This window comes from Parasteatoda tepidariorum, chromosome 9, assembly GCF_982258835.1.
Source record: "Parasteatoda tepidariorum strain Cologne lab strain chromosome 9, Ptep-v5.0, whole genome shotgun sequence".
Taxonomy (NCBI): Eukaryota; Metazoa; Arthropoda; class Arachnida; order Araneae; family Theridiidae; genus Parasteatoda; species Parasteatoda tepidariorum.
This window is the reverse complement of record NC_141763.1, coordinates 77,374,105-77,392,730: the sequence shown is the minus strand read 5'-3', so window position 1 is coordinate 77,392,730 and position 18,626 is coordinate 77,374,105. Positions and strand designations below refer to the sequence as shown.

Here is an 18,626-nt window from a genome sequence, read left to right as displayed (position 1 = left end):
CCTCACTCCGAAATTTTATGTTGGCTTTAACTATAAGTCCCTTTTGGAATTATTATGATTGATTATACATTTTATAAATCTCATTGGCTATTCTGAACTATCTGTTCTTGCACGGGCACATTTTGCGTTCATTTATCTACTTGTTATTTTTTACTTTCCTACATGGTTTAAAATACTTGATTTATAGTTTTAAATTTACACATAATCGATATTCTGATATTTTCTAATGTGTATCAATCTTTATTAGCTTAAATTTTGCTTTACTGCAATTTTGTAGTGTTTGGTTCCCACGTGGCAACTGGTGAAACCCTTTTCCGAAAACTTCTCTTGGAGCCCCGGTCGGTCACTATTAATCTTATGCCAGTGGAGTATCTATCGTTATCTTTTAATTAACAAATTTTACCCCATTTACACGAAACAGCATGGTCATAAAAAAAACTTAAGTAATTGCTAATTTTACCAAACGCAATTACCAAAGCACTCCAATAAAAATCACCTAACTTTTTGGTGACACTAACTCAGTAAATTTTACCATATTCTAGTAGTTTTTACCATATCTTCTATAGAATTTTATAAATTTGATAATTCGCATTTTGCTTTCATCATCGTATAATTTTGGTAAAATTCATCATCGTATAATTGGAAAAGTAAGTAATTAAAGTTAAATTATAAATTTAACTTTAATTACTTACTTTTCCAATTTTCACCTTCTTTTAGTTATTTTACAGAATCAGACAAAGCTGAATAATGATATATATTTTAAACAAAAAAAATTTTATGTCTTATTGTCAATATCGTTTGGGTTTTATTTACCAAGTATATAAAAAGTTTTCTGATCAACTTTTATCGGAAATAGCGAAATTAATCACTTTACCGAGTAAAAAATGATATAACTGATTTAGAATGGTTAGTACATTGCAATGCACTAATCGCTAGAGATCAAGCACAATTTTTTTCAGTATGAGTTATAAACTGATTAATGATTACAAATACCTTATACCTTTTGTAACTGACATGTCACAAACCTAAATTTAGATCCTAATTAATAAAAGGGATATAATTATAAGTGAAATTACAAACTTTTTTAAAATTAAACTCAGGTGTTATGACTTATTATTCGATTAAAATATAGACTTTGTCCTTAAAATAAAACTGTAGTTAGCTTACTTCGAACATAAAGTTACGAATATTTAGTTTATAATAATGACATATTTAAAATGTGTTCATTAAGAATATTTTCAATCAATTTGTTAAAAAATCGAATAAATCTACTGATGCGAAAATACATATCAGGGCAGTGTTACTAAATGCGAAACGACTTCAGATGAGTTTCTCAGAATTAAGTCAAATTTGACATTTTATTGGACATGTTCACCGAAAATAGCCAAAATGTTGAGCCTTCACTTCTAAACAAATTGAAATTGAATTATTATCTGTAACCTAAGCAAAGATTATGCACTGTCGCAAAAAAAAGCACCCAATAAAATGGATCACGATAAAAAGTACTGTCGCATTTAGGGCATTTTTATCGCATTCAACCAGTCCTTAAATAGTACACTCCAGGTACCCAAATGCTACAGAGCATTTTTATAACGTTTTTAATTGCTAGATTTTGTGTCTCTAACAATAAAATCTTGTTGTTAAAATTTGGAACACTTTCCGACTAGCTAGAATGATTCATTCCTGATAGCAGCACAAATTTAAATCATTTTAAACGGCAAAAAAATTATTCAAATATAATACAAGTAGGTATACGACATTGTACTAATATCTAAGTTCAGAATGTGGAGAAAACATGGAAAAAATTACAGAATAATGAAAAAAGAGAAGAAAAAAATAATTAAAAATAAAAAATAAAATAATTAATAAAAATCCGAAAATAAATATTAATAAAATTCTGGAAAATGTTGTATCAATATATCCAAAGCAAAATACATCAATACAATAGTTTCAGGAGCACTCAAAAAAAAAAAAATTTTTTTTAAACTAAATGGAACACATTAAGTAATAAATATCCCATTAAAACAGAAAATAAAAAATAAAGGAAAAACCATAAAACGTATTTTCTTCGTTTTTCTCTTTTTGTATTTATTTATTGTGCTATATATATAATTAAAAAAATATACGTCATTTGATAGTGTTTATCACGCGTTTGGCTTCGACGCTAGGCAGATGGTAAATATTTGTTACATTTTTATTGTGATTTGTTCATTCTGATTCCAACAACGAAAACAACGTATTCGTTCTGAGAGAACGAAAAAAGTTCAACGTTTAGTCTTCTAAAAAAAGCATAATTTATAATTAACAGACTAACTCCTCTGTTAAAACAAATTAACAAGGTTTAAAATTAGAAAGATTGGGCTTGGGTAGAATACTTCCCAACTACAGGATTTTAGAAAATACACCTGTGGGAAGCGCGAAACCCGTTGTAATTTACAGATCTTGCTATTATAACGATTGGAACAATAATTCCCGCTTCAGGTTGTGCTGCCATCTATTGTGCCATTGATTGAACAGAATTAGCACATTTGTTTTGAAAGTTTTCAAACTTCCGTGAGATTTGTTCCATGACGCCTGCTTTGATGTAACATTTGTATTGATCAACGCTTCTACTGCAAAAGTGAGTAAAACATTGTTTTTATTGTAATAACACTTTCTTATTTTGTGTACATATATATATATATTACATTTTGTGCCAGTAACTATCGAATATTGTAACATAAATAGTAGGTGGAATGTGAGAGTGCTATAAACGTAAAATTCGTACAAAAACATATAATTCGGCAAAATGATAAATGTTTGATTTGTTTAGCTTCTTAAATGTAAGTTTGAGTTGCTAATAATACATGAAAGACTGTGGAAGAAATTTGAAAGAAAAATAAATGGACTATGACAAGATTAAGCATGTCAAAGACATTAATAAGATCAGAATTCAAGAGAATTTAAAATGATGATTTAAAAGATAGTTGAGTACAATAGAAATTAACTTCGTTACGTATTAACCGGGTCCGTGATTCGCATTTTTTCAAGAGCTATTTGACCAGTCCTGAAAATTAATAGCCACACTTTGTGGCCACTCATCTTGGCCTGTAGATGGCGTATCCGGCAAAAGTCTAATTTAATTACCAATGAAGCGTTAATTATGTATAAGCTCTTTTGACATTTAAAGGAAGTGATCATTTATATGGATTGTTTGCGAAATTTAAAAAAATCACTTTTATTTAATGTTTGACACTATTGATTTGCATTTAGGACCAACTAAAAACTAATGAACTACAGGGGTTGGAAAAAATAATGGAAACATTTTATATTAACTCATTTTTCATACTTCTAAAGAAATAGCTCGGCTTTAATCCTGTCCCGCCCCCCATTGGGGAAATCCAGGGAATACTATTGAAGGATCAGTTTAGGCCAAATCCTCAATTCTCTTTCCCAAAAAGTCTTTCAAATATCTCTTCAATTCCATTGTTTATTTTCTTTTGGTTCCAGTTTCTTTTAATGGTATCAAAGTTGGAGTTTTTCGGTGCAAACATAATTCTTAAATAATCATAAACTGGGCCGATAGGAATTATGTGCTCAATATCTTCATAACTCTTGCAAACTTCACAGTTCGGGTCTTTTCCGAACATTTTTGACTGATAACTATTCTGAGCTCCATAGTTAGTTAGAAATTGATTGATATAGAAGTTGGAGTAGATTTTTCGATTGCTGACTCTTGGGATAAATTTGTAGGTGTGTCGGTCTTTTGTATCATCACTATCCCATCTTCGCTGCCATGTTGAAAGGTTATTCTTCATAAGTTCTGTTCTTGTTGACGGTTTAGATGGTGGGTCACATAGATCTATTGTTGATTTTTGACATGCAAATTTGGCCTGTCTGTCAGCTTCCTCATTGCCCTCAGATCCTTTGTGAACTTTAATCTAGTGGAATTTAGTAATATTGTTGTAAGTATTTTTTTATCATTTTGACTAGGTAATCCTTCGTGTTTGTGTTGCTAAGGGCTTGAAGACTGGAGTGTGAGTCTTTTAATGGTTTCAATGGCCCTTTTTTAAAAATTACTGCGCTTCTCGGTCTGTCTTTACTTGCGATTATTTGAATATCTGTTTTGAATCCCGTGATATAATTGTCTGTATTGTAATACGGTTCATTAATCGATCCAAGGATTATATCTAGTAAGGTCTGCTGCATGCAATGAATTAACATATATCGTGTGATTTAAATTAGCATAAGAGATAAAAATTTGTTCTTGCTTCTTATACATAATTAATTCGTTCTCATTGATAAGACTCGCAGAATTTATAAGGAATACTATGGTTAATACTTAGAGATTATTTTTTGTTGTTGTTTTTGCAATTAATGCACCTTCTTTTTGACTTACAGTCGTCAATCTTATGACCTTTTTGGCAGCAATTGACACAAACCTCCTCCTTCTTACAAAATTTCGATATATGACCAAAACGGTAACTCTTAAAGCATTGCGTTACTCTGAATTCCTTCAGTCGTAAACGACTCCACCCTATGTCAAGTTTACCAAGAAGCATGAGCTTATGGAAAGTTACGGGTTCCGCCTCAAGAGTCCATTAGTTCGCGATGTCGCTCTTGATGGGAATTTTATAGTCATGTCTGAATCCTGAAGATTCTTATTCTGCTCCCTCATTTTCTCCATCAGGTTCTCACAGGTAATATATCCTCTGGAACGTCGGACAGGATGACCCTGGGACTAATGGTTTTTGGTTTGCTGCAGATGTAGTTAACTATTTTACTTTCTTCTATTTCTGTCTTCAGTTTTTCGATATCGTTTTCACTAATCAGTTGTATAACAATACCGCCATTTCGAATTGTATTAATACGCTTGATTCCGATCTTTCTAAAGAAATACAAAGAAAACTTTAGAAGTGTTCAGATCACGCTATTTCTCTAATATATCAATAAAGTTAAAGTTGAGAGTCTTAAGAGATTGGCAATAAATTAACAGCTATAGTAAGAAAGCGCATGTCAGAAAAATTGGTTTTAAGTAAAAAAAAATTCTATATCTTCATGAATATTTAAACCACGCTTACGAAACTTTGGTGGAGTTGGTGTATATAATAACCCACGTAATTGACTATAATTAGAAGCTTATTACTATACTGATTGGTATAGGGTGTTCATAAAACATTCTTTTTCGTTCATAATTTATTGCCGGTCGTTCAAACCTTTAAAATTTTAAAACTTTATTGATATGTATGAGTAATGACACTTCTAATGTTTTTAAAATAACCCTATAAGTATTTCTTGTGAGAAATGAAAAAAATTAGTGAGTATAGATATGCTTCCATTATTTTGTCCTGCCCCTGAATGTCGTGCTTTGAAGGTTTCTTCTTCTATCAAAATATGGTTCCCATAATCGTAATTTCTCATCAATAAAATTATTCTTATTTTTTTCAGAGGAAAATAAACATGAAGTTCATCACTATTTTGTTTTTGTTCTTATGCTTCATTGCTGTTGTATTTAGCCACAAAAAATGCCACAAAAAAAGAAAAAAAGAAATGAAAAAGAGGGAAAAGGGTACGTACATAGTTTATTTTATTTACCATGTTAAGCATATATTTACCATTTTAACAGTTTTAAAAAATATTTTATTTTACAATTATAAAATAAAGTACTTGAAAACCCTCATGCCAAAGATACATGTGGGCTTTAGTATATTTGTTTTCAAATTCTAAGATTAGTTTCAGTAGTTTACAAATATACAGATTAATCAGAAAAAAATTCTGTCTAAGAGGAGACGAAGATAAAAGAATGCGTCATACAATGCGTGTCCGGTAACGCTGTGTGAAAGGGCGCTGTGTAGGGCTGTCAAAGTAAGCCGGAAGCTGTTCTAGTAATTTTATACAGCATTTAACGCTAAAGAGCTTATATGCTGATGTATGGAGCTGCGAATGGAAATGGGAGAGCAACGCAAAGGTTGTACATGGAACGATTTCCCAACAATGAAATACGAAATTGTCAAAATTTCAAGTGATTGCGCCTCACAGATAGAATCAGCAATCATTAACAACAGATATGAGATCCTAACTCGGTGAGAACGGTGCCAGAAGAAAATGTCTTGCGTAAGGTTGAACACAATCCTTCCAATAGCATGAGAACTATACTGATGCGACAAAAGTCATAGGATATTTCTTAATATCATGGCGGACCTTATTATGCTCTACGAAGTGCTGTAACTCGACGTGGTATGGACTCAACAAGTAGTTAGAAGTCTCTTGCAAGAATATTCATCTCTGACGTAAGATTGAACACAATCCTTCCACAATCACGAGAACTACACTAAGGTGACAAAAGTCATGGGATATTTCATTATATCATGGTGGACCTCCTTTTGCTTTACGAAGTGCTGCAACGCGACGTAGTATGGACTCAACAAGTAGTTAGAAGTCTCTTGTAAGAATATTTAACCATTCGGTCTAACTAGATCTCCAAGATCTCGAAAGTCCTAGAACTGACCTTTCGATTATATCCCATAAAAGTTCGATGAGATTCGCGTTGTTAGATCAATGTTGTTAAATCATTCGCTGGATATGTTCTGAATGGTCTTCAAACCTGTCGTGAAAAAATAATGTCCTGTGTCGTGGCGCATCGTCATCCATTAAAATCCTATCGTTGTTCAAGTACATCAAGTCCACGAATGGCTACAAGTGGTCTCCAAGTACCTGAATAGAATCATTTTCAGTCCAATGATCAGTGCTATTGGACCATACGGTTCAGTCCATACCATGAAAAAATAGCCCAACCAATATGGAACCACCACCATAATAATACATACATTATATTGTTGCCAAGTTGGTACCATGGCTTCTTGTTTTCTGTGTCACATTCAAACTTCGCCATCAACTCTGACCACCTGAAATCATTTATTCTGAGTCCTTCTATATTCGTCCCCTGTAACCCCTTTAAATTTTTGACCACACATTTTTGGATCAACCTATTTGGTGAAATAAAAGACAATGATTTTCCTTTACTATAAACTTTCTTAGTTATTTTTTTTTAGTTACAAATCAAATAGTAAAAGTAAACAGTCTTTCTTATTGTATTTAAACAAATGAAATAGTTCCAACAATACTGTTCTTCCTCCTTTCTCAAAATTTAATAATTTATAATAATTAATTTATATTAAGACAAACAAACAGAGCGTAGAAAAATAAAGACATTTTAAACATATTTATATCTTCCTTTTTTATTGTTCCAACTATTCGACTTAAGTAAATTTGATTTTTGTCAATTAATTGAAGCGACGGTCTGAGCGATGTTTCAAAAGTTCGAAAACAGTTTTTTAGAGTGGTTTTATAAAAATAAAAAAATAAAACAGTTAGCTCTTTAGCTCTTTGAAACAAAATTTATTTATTTTTTTAACATAAAAATTAAAATCACAAAAGTAGATCGAGCTATCCTATTGCTTACACATGAAGTGATTTAGAGAAATCAAATTTAAAAGAATCATGAAAACTTAAAACTTTAAGAACTTACATATTCATTTTCAAATTAGATGCTACAAAATACTGTTTCTGCCCTCAATTTTAGTTTACTAATTAATGCAATTTGATCATTTCAGGATTAATTGGCAACTTCATTCCAGATTGTGATGAAAAAGGTCATTACAAACAAGTTCAATGCAATGAAGCAACTGGATTCTGTTGGTGCGTCGACAAAAAAGGTCACAAAACTGCTGAATCTGTCCTCCAAGGACAACCAAACTGTACAAAAAGTTAAAAACTCTATGGTTTTTAAAGAGAATTTATATCGACTCGAATTTTTGCTTTCAAATTGTAGCTTAAAATGTATTCTAAAACTCTTCCTTCTTCATAAAAATGTGATAAATTTATACTTGTTGAAATAAATAATTTGAACGAAACTAAATAAATCGCAAGAGATTCTGACAAAGAGACAAATCTTGCTATTTTGTAATCTTTTATATATATATATCATGTTTTAAGCAGTTTGCACATTTTTAAGTGGTGGTATATAAACGACCACCTCTTTCTGGCGCTATGTGGCTCGAACATAGTTTCGAAATACGAAATTTCATTATTGAAAATTATTGTTTTAGATTAAAACATTTTCTTACATGGAAAAACAGCCAAGTTTATTTTCTTTCTTTAAAATGTATTGTTTACTGTGTTTTAACTTAAAGAAATTTACAACTGTTTCAGTTCGTTTCGTTTGTGCCAAAAATCGAAAATAAAGTTCATTGGCCTGCATAGTTAATAATAGCAAATAAGTACCCAGTTTGATTTTTACTAAGTTGCTAATTTTATTCATTATCCATCAAAAGTTATTAGATACATTAGATAACCAGCTTATTTTTTTTCTTTCATTTTTTAGTGTTAGCATATATTGTACTAAACATTTTAATAACGAATTCACCATTCTCCCGATACTATACGAGCACGTAAGAGACAAAAATTAAATCCACTCTCACTTAAACGATAAGAGTTTATTGTACTTACATATTGTCTTTCTTTTAGATAGTACGATTTTAAATCTCAGAATACTTGAAATCCTACTTATTTAAAAAGATGGACCAGCTGATTTCCGAAAGTAAATAATCTGAAAATAGGCATGAAGGAGGTCTAAAAATAGACATTAAGGGCGAACTTCGAAACTTCGAAAGGGGGTGAGAAATAGATTTCGCTCCGAATTCACGAATTTTTTAATGTTAATGAGACGCTATTTTCCCACTCATGACTTATGCAGCTATCTATTAATGACTTCAAATATCAATGAATAGGTCTTTTGCTTATATGAATGTGAGTATAAATGTTTTGTTTAGATAAATATTTTGCTTTTATGAAGTTACGTGGGACCAAGAAGAGAGGAGAGACGGAGACAAGAAGCTGTTCTCTTTTGTACGTTTGCACCTTAGATTATTTCTCATCGAATTTATTTGTATTTATAAGCACTGAAATTATAAATGAGCATAGAAGTTCAAGTTTATGTCTAGTTCTTAACAGTAAGTAAAACTTGTAGAAAAATGCATTGATACACAGTGCCGACCGGCCTGTACAGGGGGCAGGAAACTGTCCTTGCATTAGAAAGGTCCTGGGTTCGAATCCCGGGCAAGGCATGAATGTTTCTTTCTCTCTATGTGTGTTCTATGTCCTTCTCCTTTGTGTGTGAATGTGATCCGCCCTATAAACGGATTGTGGTTGTGTGAACGACGTGGCAGAAGTCGAATTCCTGGTCATAGATGGCACCACTGAAAAAAAGGAACAATCGCATCCCCACTGCCTAAACAGGCATACGACAAAAAAAAATTTATACACAGTACTTTCGATCGTTTCTCATCGAATTTAGATGTATTTATAAAAGCAGAATTTATAAATAAGAGCAGAAGTTCAAGTTTATAGCCAGTTCTTTACAGTAAGTAAAATTTTAAAAAATACAAGGATACATAGTACATTTGATCAGTTCTCTTCGCGTTAATTTGTATTTATAAGGAAAGAATGTATAAAAAATCCCAGAAATTCAAGTTTGCGACCAGTTCTTTCGCAGTTGGTAAAATTTTAAAAATTCTTCAACCACCTTCCCACCAAAAAATGAAATTAATTTTAAGTAAAAAATTAAACTAATCACTTTTTACAAATAAATATCAAACCAAAAATTATTTTAACCAAGCATTGCTTTAAAAAGAGTCGTTCTATAAAGGGTTAATTGATATATCAATAGTATTCAATGATATCTGAAAATACAAGAAGACTTATAAAATATGAAGGAAACGTATGTTCCTGGAAAAAATATAAATGTTTGTAGATATTTCGCATTTACTTGCATTGAATTATGTTATTTTTCTAGACAAAAGCGGTCTGACTAACCCTTCATTTAGTTTTAAAATCTTAAAATTTTAAAGAAATTTTCAATATCAATTATTAATTTCTCTATTAGTAACTTTTAATTGAAATAAATGAAATCGTAAATAGTCTTTACACGAAAAATAAAACTCGATTTTGGGAAAATCATTCTTTTTTGTCGTAAAAAAATTTATCTGCTTCATAAAGTTTCTTTACAAACGTTAATAAATCAAAATGATTGATATTTCTTATGAGTCAATCAGATGAATAAACAAGAAAAAGCACATTCCTAAGTCTTACAGACGCTAATAAAGGCAATATGATAAAAATTATGCTAGTAAAATAATAATGACTATTCAGTGTAATAATAATATTTTTATTAGCATTTAAAATGACGAATTATAAATATTTCAGTGAATATATAAAGTCTCAGAAAAGTTTCAATTCACATCACATTTCAAGCAGTGCATAAAAAATCTTTTATAACGTTTTATCGCTCATTTTGGTAAGTCGTTATACTATATTGAAACTTTACCCCATATTAAAATATTTGATAAATTTTTATCAAAATTTAAGTATACAAATCATTGATAATGAACAAACTTAAATAGCTATTTTGTTAAAATTTAAATTAGAATACATTGCACGCACACAGAGATATAAAAAAATAGCCTCTCTACACACAGAAATGAATTTTGGTAAAATTACCACTCTTGTTTTGTAAAGACATTTCTGGTAATTAACCCAAAATATGCGAAAATGGTAGCGCCTGGCAAAAGCCTATAGTTGCAGTTACTTTTGTTAAAAATATCGTTAGGTTTCTTACTATATGGATTACATTTCGATTAAGAAAAAGTGGGTGTTGTCGTTTGGCAATTTCAAAATTTTGTCACTGTAACTGCAATCGTCGTTTCGCAATCGTTTCAAACATCAATATCGAGCACATAGATCATAATACTCATGCACAAAATTTTATTCCGTTTACTTAAATGGTATGATCTTCATTGGGTCATTCGTTGACAAAGTTACTTTATAATCACACTGCATGTTAAAAAAATTATAATCATTTTTGTGCATATTATCTGTTATTGTTTTCTTTATGTTATTTACTGTCCCTAATACTGTCAACCTTAGCATTCATGGCTCCAATTTTTCTAATATGTCAAAAATCTAGATGTTTTATCAAATTGTAACTTACCGTATACGTTTTTGATTTTGTTTCTGAACTAAAATTTAGTTAAATCTTATATATAAGTGTTTTTATTATTATGAATTATATTACTTTTGTAATTTGTATGAACTATTTTTAATTGTATGAATTATAATACTTTAAGGAAATGAATGACTATGTTTGTTTTCAAGCTTATCTATAAATAAATTTTGAATAGATTTTCTGTTTTTTTTCCTTCTTTTTTCTCTCTTTTAACCTTCAAGAAAACAAATCATCTGAAAAAGAACATATGACATAGGTAAAACGGTAATTGTTGACACTTAGGGTGTGTTTTATAAATAGCTGCTCTTAGTATATATTTTTGAAATGTTTAGCAAAAAAGTTCTATTCTAATTAGTAAATAATATTTGAGCTGAGAAGAAAAAAATAATGGAATATGCTGTATAACTAGTTCGATTTGATGCATTCGAATGATGCATTCGTCCCACCTTTCTCGCTAGTGATCCAACACATTTCAAAAGCATTTTCATTTTTTTCTCTCTGAAATGCTATAGTTTTTTCATATATGTAATTTTTTTACTCAAGTTTTTAGAAGGATTTTAAGATTATATATTAATGGTGGTCATTGCGGAACACCCTGCAAATTATTTTTCTTGCAATAAAATTCGTACAAATAGTTTATCTATGAATGGTGACTAATTTCAAAGTCTGATGAACATCAAAACCCGTGTCATTGACTAACAAAACATGGAGATGTTTCTAATAACCACCCTTCAACTCCTCTCAGTTTCTCCGGCAAATCAAACAAGTTTTAAAAATTTTCAGTTACGTCTTCCTACTTAGTGATTTGGTAGATTTCGATACTTCTATTCTTTTTCTTATTTTCCTGGATCAAGCATTAATTTGCAGCCCCTAATGAGTATACTTTATTATTAAAAAGGATTCTGAAAATATAAGGGCAATCATTATACGCAGAAAAATATTCTGGTATAAACGTACTGCATAGTAATGATATTTCTGGTCAAAAGAAAAAACATAATTCTGGTATTAAAACCAAAATAGATGGGATTTAAACTATTTATTTGATAGTTTTTTCTGTTCGTATGGTAATGGTTTACCGAAAACTTTGGTTTTAGAAATTATATTTTTTATCACCACACATTCAGTGAAAAATGCAAAACTGTAAAGCAAATTTAACCGAAAAATAGGCCTTATACCATGCTCAAAGGTATCAATTGATACGATCAATAGCTTAATGTTGATTATTGCTATTGTTTTAGCACAAACCAACATTTTTCCCATTAAATATTCTAACTTTAAAGAAAAGTGCGTTTCATATTATTTTGTTTATATTCAAAATAGTGTGGTTTTAATGTGATATTCTTTGAATAAATTTTTAATTGGAAAGCTGCCCCCTTAAATAACAATAATATATTACTTTTAATGCCTACATAAAATATAAAGGAACCTAAGTTCCAGAAAACTGCTGTAAAGCTCTTTTTTTAATTCAGTTGTAAAATAGAGCTATCTTAAAACGTTATTTTTTGGGAAGAAGAAAAGAAACTAATGTTGAAAAATTGAATGAAAAAAGGTGTTATGTATTAACAACAAAACTATTTCAATCTCGTTTTCGAAATTTTCCAATCATAAGAGAAAATGTCAAAAAAAAACCTAACTCTTCCTCGTGAAACCTGAGCTGCTCCGCGAAGTTTCTGGTTATACCAACATAGCCGCCGCTACTTGACAGTTACTTCACTCGCGCCAACAGGGAAGGAGAGGAATGCCCACTCCTTCTTATTTATAACTCTATGGTTTTTTGGTGTTCCCATAGAGCAAGAAACACGTTAATGACGAAATTTTGTAGCTTTCACTATACTTTTTCAGTAAACGGAATCCCTTGTATATTGATCATAGAATATGATTGAACAGTGAATATGTCCTTCTCTAGTTTTAATATGATTGATTAAAAAATTTTCTTATAAGCATTTACGAAGTAAAGTTTGTTTAAAATATAGATTTTACTTCAGTATTTCAAAATATTTTCTTTATAACAACAAAATACAGAACATGTTTTTTTCCAGAAAAATAAATCATGAAGGTTTTCGCTGTCTTGGCTTTATTCTCCTGTCTCGTTGCTATGGTAATTGGAGCTCAAACTGCATGCCAATTGCAAAGACAACAAGAACAGGCTAAAAGTAAGATTTATATATACTATAAATATTACATTTAAATTTGGCGAAAAAAAGGGAATTGTTGATGTCTTAATTCTTTCCAGGAATCAAAAACAAATAAATTTTTGACACATTTCTTTGAAGAGATTTGTTCGACTGTCTTAACTTTTTAAAAGCTTCACCGAGTAATCCAAAACCAGAAAATAGCAACAAAAATTTAATTTCATTTAATTTGAAATTTTTTTAAAAAAATATTCTTAAAGAGATGGTTTTTTAATATCAACATTAAAGCTTTATACATAATTTAATTCACTTTGCATGAATTATCAACAGATTCAATATCTTCTAATTTAAAAATACGAATAAATATGAAAAATTAAATGTGCATAGATAAATTTACGAGAATAAAATGAATATTGAATAATTTAAAATAAATAATTTGCGAGAATAAATTTACACGAGTATGTAAGAAATGTACAGGACGTACGATATAATAAATAAAATTTAACATTAGATATTTTGTTCGAGAATCTGTTAAACTTGTAAAAATTACCATGCGAACCACTGTACATCTTATAGAAATGCAGCTGCTGAATTAAAATTTGTCTTGCTGAAAGGCTTTTTTTTTCATTGTTAACACGATTTTTGTTTTTAATATTAATTTGTTCAAACGTTACAGGAATTTTGAGTAACTTTTTTCCTGAATATTTTCTTTCGTGTTTTTCCTTTCCGAAATGACAATTTATCCATTTTGTAAGAGTCCCTTCGAGACCTTAATTTTATGAGTATTACTAGTAATCAAAATATTGTATTAAATTTTGAGTCAAAATTAAATATAAAATGTTGAACAGTAAAACTTCAACTTCATCAAAATATAAAAATCTACGATTGTACCGAAAATTTCTATGAATTTTATAATATTTTAATCACAAATGCTCCGTAATTTGAATTTCTAGTAACTGACAATTTGTTACGATTTCCGATTTCAATTACTGTAGTCGTCTTTTTACAAAAGTTCTAAGTTTATTTCAAGCTTTCTTTCCATTTCATATTTAATTTCTTATGAGAATGAGATTATCGTAAACGTTTATATGCTTTAAAGTTATTAACAGCACTTCCAACACTTATTTCTTTGTACATTGTATTTTCCTATGTATAGTATACATATAACATACTATTAATAAAGTTTCCATCTTTTTTTCTTTTTTTTTTTTTTTGTGCATGGATTTAGATTGCATACGCTATTGCTTAATTTTATTAAAATTGAAGTATGAAAAGGATTTTCCCCCGTAAATATATATATAAACACAGAGAAGAAGAATAAAATAGTAAGAAACAGAAAACTTTTTCATGGGAAAAAGTAAAGGTCTTCATCAGGGCATATCCTTTACTATAAATAAATGCGATATTTCTGAAAAAAGAATAAATATTCTACGATAAAAATTATTCTTTATAATGTCACTATATCGCTAAAAATAAAAATTCAGTTGAAAAAGAATATTAAATAAAAGAAAGCAGAAACCAATTTTACACGCGTGTAGCAAAGTAAGAAATGGTTTAAAAGTAGAAATACTAAGTTAACTATCAAATTTCGCGAAGAAGAAAAAAAATAAAAGTTGTGCTAATAGCTCGAATCGTACATAATAATATTAAAAATATATTTGGTCGGAAAAAAAATTTAGCAAATAACATCTCAGTGCTGCCATCTATGAGAAAAATCTAGTTATAAAAATTATTTGGAAAAAACTATTTAACGAAACCCATAATAAGAAGAAAAATGTAATCAAAAATGTTAAATAAAGAAATAATTTTTTTAAAATTTATTTTAAAAAAAGACATTCAAAATTGGCAGTCGTTGTAGTTTATATAACAAACTTAAATAAGGAATAAACCATTCAATTGGCATCCCATCTTTCATAGAGTGACTTATTTAAAAGTCAGAGCCTGCACATATGGATAGAAAGCCGTTCATATACTTTATCCTTCATTCATACATCCTTTCATGATTTTAAAATCTGCACGTATTACCTACATTCATCGGGGGTGGCTGTTCGTAAACCAGAGCCCATTCCATTATTACAAATGAAATAAAAAATGTATCATGGGTCTAACTTCTTATTACGGTTCTATAATATTTACATGAATTTAGATTTTCTACAGCATTCAATTATTTAATTTAATTTGAAGTAAACCAAAATCAATTATTCTCCCCCAATATAATATGGCATACTCTTAATAAAGAGACCACCATATTTACTTGAATTTAGACAGCCTACGTAATTAAGTTATTTATTTAAATTGGAATATAATACCAGTCAGTTAAAACCAAATTTTTTTTAGATGAATACGCAAACATTTTTTTAAATATTATAAAACAAACGAGGCGTTGCTAAAGTACTAAATAAGTTTATATTTGATTCCAAATTGAAACTATTTATTTTAACCTAAACTATTGGCAATAAAATGAAAAAAAAATTTGAATAGAGACTTAAAGCCAAATACTAAAAGTTGGAATTTCGACATTTCCGTTATATTATCATACCTTAAACTACATCCAAAATGACTCGTATAAAATCACTTTTTTTAAGAAAATTAAATAAAGCATGAATTTATTTTAACTAATGCAGAAATTTTAATTACAAATTTGAAAATTAAAAAATTTTTTTATTTGATTCATGATTGAAAAAAAAGAAATATTGGCATGTTTTGAGCACTTGAATGCGACGCTTCATATCAAGAAGAAAATATCTTAAAGATGAAAATATCCTAAAGAACAGGCAAAAATTTAAGAATAGGGACAGGCGTGCTGTTCTTATGTATTTACACAATAAGACCAATTTTATTGTCTTATACTTTTGTCCGAATTTAATGAAGTTTTTCTTTTTTCAAATACATTTTCTGATTGAGTTTCTTAAGATTATACAATTCAATTATAAATAAAATATATACGCTCATATAATGGAATGGCATATTAGGATTGAGTTTTCTTAAGATTGATTCAATTATAATTACAACACGAAAGCTCATTTAATAGAATAGCATATTAGGATTGAATTTCCTTAGGATTATTCGATTCAATTATAATTACAATACGAAATATTATATAATTGAATGGCATATATAAATTACAAAAGTATCGTAAGAATAATAAGAATTTAGATTTTTCGTATGCATCTTTTTTTTTTAGTATAACGATCAAGATAATGTTTTTTTCACATTGAATTAGCCATATTGGCTTTATGTTTATTACAAACAGCAGAAAATTCCAATTGGTCAATAAAAAAAAAATTCGCATTTATAAAATTTACGTCACCCGGCCATTTATAACCCGTATTGATTTTAAATGCAGACAAAAACTTCATGGGTTGTAACTTTTCATTTTTCACATGCTACATTAACCTTACTTACTTGGGAAATATTTTTTAAATAAAATAAAAACATTATGATTGTTCAGTAAAAAAAATTACCATAGATAATCCCTGTGAATTTCTCAGAAATGAATCAATATTGCTTATGATAAATATTTTTAATTTAAAATATACAATATTAATATTTTGAAATCCACAATAATAATATTTCAATACTAGGAATTATCTAAATTTCATGTTTAAAAAGTTTTTGTACCAAGAAATTTTAATTTTATATAAACATTAATTTTAAAAAAATTTCAGACGTTGTTGGCAACTTCATTCCGAAATGTGATGCAGATGGTAGCTACAGCCAAGTACAGTGCCACGGATCAACTGGATACTGCTGGTGCGCTGACAAAGATGGAAACCAACTCACCAAATCTGCCCGAGGAAAACCAAACTGTTAGAAATCGTTAAAATAAACAGTTTAATTTCAATAAAGAATATATCAAAAATTTAAAAGAATGGTGAATGAATAACTACTTTAAAAGTATCCAAACAATATTTTTTTATAAAACTAATAACGAAATTAAATGACGCTGCTCAGAACGCTTACTCAACAGAAGAGCTACGCTAAAATGAAATTTAAGTAATACCGTAATAAGTTTAGGAAAATCAGTTTCAGAATATAAAGAAAGCACGTTTCATCATTTATCCGAAAGATGAGCTGCGCTAAAAATATTTAAGTAATATTTTATTAAGTTTTAAAAAAATCAGTTTCAGAATATAAAAAAAAGCACGTTTGATCATTTATCCGAAAGATGAGCTACGCTAAAAAAATTTGAGTAATATTTTATTAAGTTTAAAATAAATCAGTTTCAGAATATAAAGAAAGCACGTTTGATCATTTATCCGAAAGTTGAGCTACGCTAAAAAAATGTAAGTAATATTTTATTAAGTTTAAAAAAATCAGTTTCAGAATATAAAGAAAGCATGTTTGATCATTTATCCGAAAGATGAGCTACGCTAAAAAAATTTAAGTAATATTTTATTAAGTTTAAAATAAATCAGTTTCAGAATATAAAGAAAGCACGTTTGATCATTTAATTGAAAGTTGATCTACGCTAAAAAAAATTAAGTAATATTTTATTAAGTTTAAAAAAATCAGTTTCAGAATATAAAGAAAGCACGTTTGATCATTTATCCGAAAGATGAGCTACGCTAAAGAAATTTAAGTAATATTTTATTAAGTTTAAAATAAATCAGTTTCAGAATATAAAGAAAGCACGTTTGATCATTTATCCGAAAGATGAGCTACGCTAAAAAAATTTAAGTAATATTTTATTAAGTTTAAAATAAATCAGTTTCAGAATATAAAGAAAGCACGTTTGATCATTTAATTGAAAGTTGATCTACGCTAAAAAAAATTAAGTAATATTTTATTAAGTTTAAAAAAATCAGTTTCAGAATATAAAGAAAGCACGTTTGATCATTTATCCGAAAGATGAGCTGCGCTAAAGAAATTTAAGTAATATTTTATTAAGTTTAAAATAAATCAGTTTCAGAATATAATGAAAGCACGTTTGATCATTTATCCGAAAGATGAGCTACGCTAAAAGAATTTAAGTAATATTTTATTAAGTTTGAAAAAAATCAGTTTCAGAATATAAAGAAGGCACGTTTGATCATTTATCCGAAAGATGAGCTACGCTAAAAAAATTTAAGTAATATTTAATTAAGTTTAAAAAAATCAGTTTCAGAATATAAAGAAAGCACGTTTGATCATTTATCCGAAAGATGAGCTACGCTAAAAAAATTTAAGTAATATTTTATTAAGTTTAAAAAAATCAATTTCAGAATATAAAGAAAGCACGTTTGATCATTTTTCCATTAGAAGACTTTAAAAAAAGTTTAAGTAATATTTTATTAGGTTTTAAAAAATCAGTTGAGAACGTGAAGAAAGCGTTTCGTCTTACAAAAATATGTTATAGTTCTGCATTTAAAACCAGTCACCCCTCGTTGCACAAAGTCACCCCATTTGACGGTACTCGATATTTCCTCCTTTTCAGATTTAAAGCTAACAAATAGTCAGGAGCTCCTCAACTA

At 29.0% G+C, this 18,626-nt stretch overlaps 2 protein-coding genes across 2 annotated transcripts; both read left to right on the top strand.

The window, feature by feature from the left end:
• The first annotated feature begins 2,133 nt into the window (after positions 1-2,133).
• LOC147804258 (equistatin-like) lies at positions 2,134-7,929 on the top strand. The gene is made up of 3 exons (XM_087152182.1): positions 2,134-2,620; positions 5,428-5,548; positions 7,593-7,929. The coding sequence occupies exons 2-3, from the start codon at positions 5,440-5,442 to the stop codon at positions 7,748-7,750; spliced, it is 267 nt and encodes an 88-aa protein (XP_087008308.1). The 5' UTR covers positions 2,134-2,620; positions 5,428-5,439; the 3' UTR covers positions 7,751-7,929.
• Positions 7,930-10,199: 2,270 nt separating this feature from the next.
• Positions 10,200-17,045, top strand: LOC107453267 (U20-hexatoxin-Hi1a). Its single transcript, XM_071186283.2, has 3 exons — positions 10,200-10,333; positions 13,081-13,194; positions 16,842-17,045. Exons 2-3 carry the CDS (start codon positions 13,092-13,094, stop codon positions 16,985-16,987), a joined length of 249 nt encoding a protein of 82 aa, XP_071042384.1. The 5' UTR covers positions 10,200-10,333; positions 13,081-13,091; the 3' UTR covers positions 16,988-17,045.
• Positions 17,046-18,626: the final 1,581 nt, after the last annotated feature.